The 6,000-nt window shown below is 36.8% G+C and overlaps 1 protein-coding gene across 2 annotated transcripts in view; it reads left to right on the forward strand.

The window, feature by feature from the left end:
• The window catches only part of PKIA (cAMP-dependent protein kinase inhibitor alpha), a 90,005-nt gene extending 85,089 nt beyond the window's left edge, over positions 1–4,916 (forward strand). For both annotated transcript variants that reach the window (XM_003831292.5, XM_003831291.5), the window contains one exon: positions 1,372–4,916. In XM_003831292.5, coding sequence (XP_003831340.1) covers positions 1,372–1,451 — 80 coding nt within the window. In that variant the 3' untranslated portion in view covers positions 1,452–4,916. The remainder of the gene's footprint in view (positions 1–1,371) is intronic.
• The last annotated feature ends 1,084 nt before the right edge of the window (positions 4,917–6,000 follow it).

Consider the following 6,000-nt stretch of genomic DNA (forward strand, 5'->3'; position numbering starts at 1 on the left):
GTTAACAGGCATCTATTTAGCAACAGTCTCTATGTTTTCAGCATAATGCTAAGCCCTGAGAAGTGTCCCCAGACATCTAGAGGGTCCCAAGCCCCATGGGAGTCAAGTTCCTCATCTTGTATTTATACAATCACTTTCATCCTGAAATATTCTACTGTCTTACATATGCCCTAATTTGACTTCATTTCTTTGATTACCAAAAGCTTCTCCTGTTTACCAAGTTCTTGTTGCATGCTTAATTTACACATCTCAGAACCAGGCCATCTGCACATCATGCGAGCCTCTCACAATAAAATAGTGCATGAAAATTATATATAATGTCTGGTCATACCCTTGGTACTGCTTTAGAAGAAAATATTTTTATGTAGAAGAATTGGTTTTAATTTCCCTAAAGATTTAATGTTGTTGGAGTATGGTGAGGTGCTTTGTGTGTACTTGCTAAGAGTAGAGGAGAAACTGCCTTATAACATTATGGTCCAAAGAATAGGCCATCCGACTTACCTGCTTTTATTTGAATTATGATAACAAACCCTCAGCAAATATTGATTTGTTTATATTATTGCAACACCTGAAAACATTTTGTTTGCCAAGCCATACTGGCTGCCTGATAACAAAATATCGCATGCAGATATTTGAATCTGAGTCTAGAATTGCCAACAGCTTGCACTTATATAAAGTGACCTAATATGGAGTGAAAGCATTGAAAGGTTTGCCATACCACTGGCTAAGATTGCTACTGAGGGTGCAGTTATGAGGGTGGTTTTATTGGAATTGTGCACATGTTCTCTAAGGGCAGACCAGAGGCCATTGTAACTATTTGACAAGGGACTGGCCAGCTGACATAGTGTCCTTTCATTTTCAACTATTGATTTTACTTTGAACTAATAGAACCTCTGAGAAATTAGCTGGGTTATCATCAAGTGCTATAAAAAGGAGAAAATGCAGTTTTAAAATATTTCTTCAAATAAGACAATCAGGCATAAAAAGGTAAACATGCTCCCACTTCTGATTTCTACTTAAAGACATTTCTGATTTCTGCAACCTGTGAAACTATACCTAAGTGACATGACCTGGCCTTGAGATTTCTGAGCTATTTATCCAAAGCTTAGCTGATCACTAACTACTCTGAAAATTTGAATATTATTTTGTTTTTGAGCCGTGCTGTCCCAAGTTCACAGAATTAATCAGTCCTTGAAAACTTAAGCTGTTTTCTTAGTGGTGAACTGACTACCAAGAAAATATACTTGTTCCTTCGAGGGTTTCAGGCCTCTTTAGTATTTCTGAACTTACCAATATGACATATTGAGAGTTGGTAAATAAAAGCAATCATTTTTATTTTGCCTTTATTCTGTTTTCATTTTTCTTTTGCAGAAGGTGAAGAAGATGCACAACGAAGTTCTACAGAACAAAGTGGGGAAGCCCAGGGAGAAGCAGCAAAATCTGAAAGCTAACACCCCACTTTGACCCTCGACCACACCTGAAAATGTCTCAAATCTCCAGGAGTATCTGGAATGCATTTGTTTCCATGAGTGAAAAGAGGAAAAAGAAAATGGCTGTGCTGCATTGCAGGAACCTGCTCATTATCATGTTAAAAATGAGGGCAGAGGCTGTGGCTGCAGGCAGACTTTTCCCTACCTCTGTCATTAGCAATGGTTGAAATCATGTGGCTTGTGTTTGGGCGTCATTTTTGTATGGATCCTTTCACTTGATCATATGACGAAATGCTTATAGAGAGTAGCTCCGACCTAGATGATGATTCTTCCTGTAGCATCTGGCCCCTCACAATGTCAGAGGATTTAATTGTGTCTAATTGCGAAGGGTTGATTGAACCCCAGAGTTTAAATATCTCTGGCTCAAGTGTTCACCCAGTAAAAGAAAGATCCAGAAAGCACTGTTTTTAGCATTACGTATCTGTGTGTTACTGCTGTGTTATTTACACTGTTTTGTATTGTACAATATATATGCTCAGCACTGCCCCCTTCTCTGATTGCTTATGAAAAACAAAATGATGTACATTACTGTGAATTTTTATACCACTCATTTTTAAAAGGGCTGTCTTTTCATTTTAGTTTTCCATACTGTGGTGGTGTACACAGGATAGAACACCCTTTTTTAAAACACAGTCTTTCCCCTTGCTCATTGTATGTTGATGAGTTGATTAAGTCTAACAGATTCATCAAGACTCCATTGCTTTATTATAGAGACATTTGAAAATATCCATTAATGTGAATATCACCTGAATTCAGTCTGTTTGGTGTCTGCACAGACTGGAATTCAATCTGTCAAATTTGTTTTATTCTCAAGTGGAGAACTTCTCCCACATAATATATATATATTTTTTTTAATTTATGAGAATTTTGGACAATTGGAAAGGTAGAAAAGAAAAGCCAAGATCATACTAAGGACTGGAAATATTTTGTTCTATGGAATCAAATTTCTCACAATGCTGTATGATACTATTTAAATTTGGAGGACAACTTATCTTCACTAAGCTGAATCAGGTGGAGAAAGTAATCTCCTTGCAATCATGTGGACACCAATCACAAAAGTAAAGCCCTGGTGTTGTGTTTTCATGTCTTTTTTCAGCCCTCTCAGATCCAAATGTTATTATGCACTTTTTAATGTTTGTAAACTTTTACTAATAATTAGTGTGAATTGCATTCTGATACAATAATGATTATCATTAGAAGCTAACAAAATTCTCATTAATACTGTGTTTGATGGCCTCTGCTGTGTTTTAACATCGTGCTTCTTATATGGAAAGTTTTTGTGAGCTGTGTAATCCCTCTGGTCAGTATTATGAAATCATTTGTCAGTGGTAATAAATAAGGAACCAGTAATATGCCAATGGTTCATGAATTACTGGACAAATAGCAGACAATGGGAGTCCCTTTACAATAACAAGCCCACTTAGCTGTCCTTGAGGGCTTAGATACCTTGCCACGTGAAGTAGGTAGAGCAGCATTTCAATAGGTAATTTGTGTGGTTGTGCCAGAAACTCAGCCCTTCTATGTAATTACATACAGGATAAAAGGTAAGTCTGCTCACTTCTCCTTCTACAGGGCATTTCAACTGACTGGAATAAGGGCATGGGTTGCATTTAGTACTCAATCAGATATTACTAGAAAAAAAATTAATAATGTGAGCCTTTCCGAGAGCAGAACGAGGAAAGATTAAATTTTAGAATGCTTCCTTCTGTCTAATCCATCAGGGGCCAAAATGCCCAGTAAAATTCAAACACATCACCTATTAATAGACTCACAAGTGAGAAAAGAGGTTCCTAGGGTTATTTTAGGCAATCCCCGGTAAACTGTTTAAACCATCAAACCCCTACAGTCAGTTTTCAGTATCCTCATTTAATATTTTAATAGGTTTCTTGTGAATTTAAACTTCTCTTCTTTCTTAAGGTTGTGAAATTCCAAACTGATTTTATGTGATTTTGAAAAGTTTAGAACCAGTGCTGAGTCTATGTGGAGGGTTTATATTCCTATGTGATATACTGTTATTAATGCATGTGGTGCCATGCTTGTCTTTAAATATATAAATAGTGCTAAATTGCAAAGTCATATGGAGCTTTGGATTTAGTTTGACTTCTTACTACTGCTTTGTCTGCTATATTCAAACCCAAAGGCATTCCCAAGCTAGGGAGATAAAAAGTAATTTTCTAAAATGTCCACATCCTATACATTTTGCTTATTCATGGCATCTTTCAAATTTTATTTTAGTTTCCTTTATTTGCCAAGAATACATATGGATTTCAATTTTTAAGGAGAGAAGGAAAGGGTAGGAAACCAGGGCCTTGGGTTTAGTAACAGGCATTGGATTCTATCAACCAACTATTCTTACGCTAATGGCTTTGCAGCTCCTATTCTCCCATTTGATCCTCAAACAATTCTATTAGAGTGGTATTTTTATCCAATTTCACAGATTAAAATATAAGCACTCAATAAAATATAACCTTTAGAAGCTTAAAAAGCTAGTAAGTGATGAACTGAGGATTTGAACCTATGTTTGTCACCAAGGAGCTTTCCAGTGCACATGTCATAAAATTAGAGCCAACTGCAGAGCTGTAAGGGAACTTTTAGAGATGAACTTCTTCAGCCTCCATATTTTACAGAAGGAAACTGAATCCCAGAAGGAGAAATTGCCTTTCTCAAGGCTCCCTGGATGGGTAATAACACAGATATGAGTAGGTCACATAAAGTATATCTTTTTTTAAAAAAAGAAATTCAATTATGTCTTATTTGGGGGGTATATTTCCCAGAAGATATTTTTCTGGCATGTGGTCTGTAAACACAGCATGATTCATATTTTTTATGTTTCATGCTACTCATTTTGTTTAATTACCAACAAACATGGGGACTTTGGCTTTTTGACTTATTTGCAACAAGCATGAAATTGTTAAATTTACCTTTTATCAATTGTAATCATCCTATGCCAACATATTATCATAAATTCATAGAAATATTTTTAAAATAAATAACAGACATTGAAATCCAATTCTTAGATAATACTCCCAGAACAGCCAATGGTAAATGCCCTATACTTGAGTCTTACTTAGATGCTGTGGTAATGCACCATTTTAGAAGATGAATGATACTGCTATTTCTCTTCGGGGAAACAATAATGGATAAAGAAATGTAACTGCCGGGCAGCAAAGCTTCTAAGTGAAACCTGTAGTAGTAGTAGTAGTAGTAGTAGTAGTAGTAGTAGTAGTAGGGAGAAAATGTGTAGTCATCAAGTGAAAATAGGAAAGGATCTATGATTTATGATGTCTTAATAGACCCTAAATTGTTCTTTAATTACAAGAGTGGCAGTCTCTGAAGTCATTTGTGAGCTTGTATGACTTTTGTATTTAGCAATGTTGCATGCTCACATAATTGAAAATTAAAAGTAACACATTTTTCTGAAATGTACACAGTCTATTAAGAGTATTTATTGAATTCACACTATGTACTTTGTGCTAGAGAGTGCTGCAGGTGATAAAGGAGAAATTATATGCCTCAGTCATCCCGCAGTGGACAAACCCAGGACTCCAGCTTCACTCTTTCCTGGCCTTTATTCTAATCGTTTTCAACTCCATTCCACTCGAGTAGCCCACTTCCTAGTCTTTGTCATCTACCAGAACCATCCCACCTCCTAGATCTTAACCCCCAATACCATGCCTATGGTTCTTACTTGCTCATCTGTAGGGAGATGACTTTCAGTCAGGAGAAAGACAGGTGTTTATCAGAATTCTTGGAAAGTTTTTACAGCACCCACCCTCTACCCACCCCCCACATAGATACATTCATACACAAACACTCTCTCTTAAAATAACTTTCTGCATGACTCTGATACCTTTCTTCCACCCACCTGCACCCCCACCACTTTAGAACCACTGATCTAGAAGTTCAAGGCTTCCTGATGCACCCACCCTGCCCACTCCACTGCAAGGCTTTGAAATGAGTCAGGAACAAAATGCAATCCTCACATTACTGCATTAAGGGTAATGCACATGGTTTTACTGCATTAAGGGTAAATTTTTAGGGTAAAGAAGCAAAGAGAGCTCTTCTTTTATCTTAGTGTTTCTCTCTTTCCATCATTTTATTTTTACCACACACAGGCAGTAATGACCAAACAGAGACCAAGGTGGAGCTCAAGAGAAAGTAAGCATCAAACAGCACTCAGCCTGAATCCAGGCAAGTTCTTCAGTCCAAAAAGCAAAGGGGATGTAAATACTTAAGTTCATCTTACTCAGATCGCAAGAATAAAACACCACATCGGGACTTGGGACCAACAAAATGCTAGCCAGTGAAATAAGTTGTAGAGCCTCTAGTGTCTCTACTCATTGTGTATTTCTTGTATCTGTCTAATTCAGGTGTGGGGATTCAGGATCCTTTTCATCTTTAATACTAAAGTCAAAATTAACAAAATTATATGACTATAACCTATTAACTTTCTAATTTGCACCACATCTTCTTTCTGATTGGGTTAATATGGATGCTTCCTCAGCAACCT

This window comes from Pan paniscus, chromosome 7 (assembly GCF_029289425.2).
Source record: "Pan paniscus chromosome 7, NHGRI_mPanPan1-v2.0_pri, whole genome shotgun sequence".
Taxonomy (NCBI): Eukaryota; Metazoa; Chordata; class Mammalia; order Primates; family Hominidae; genus Pan; species Pan paniscus.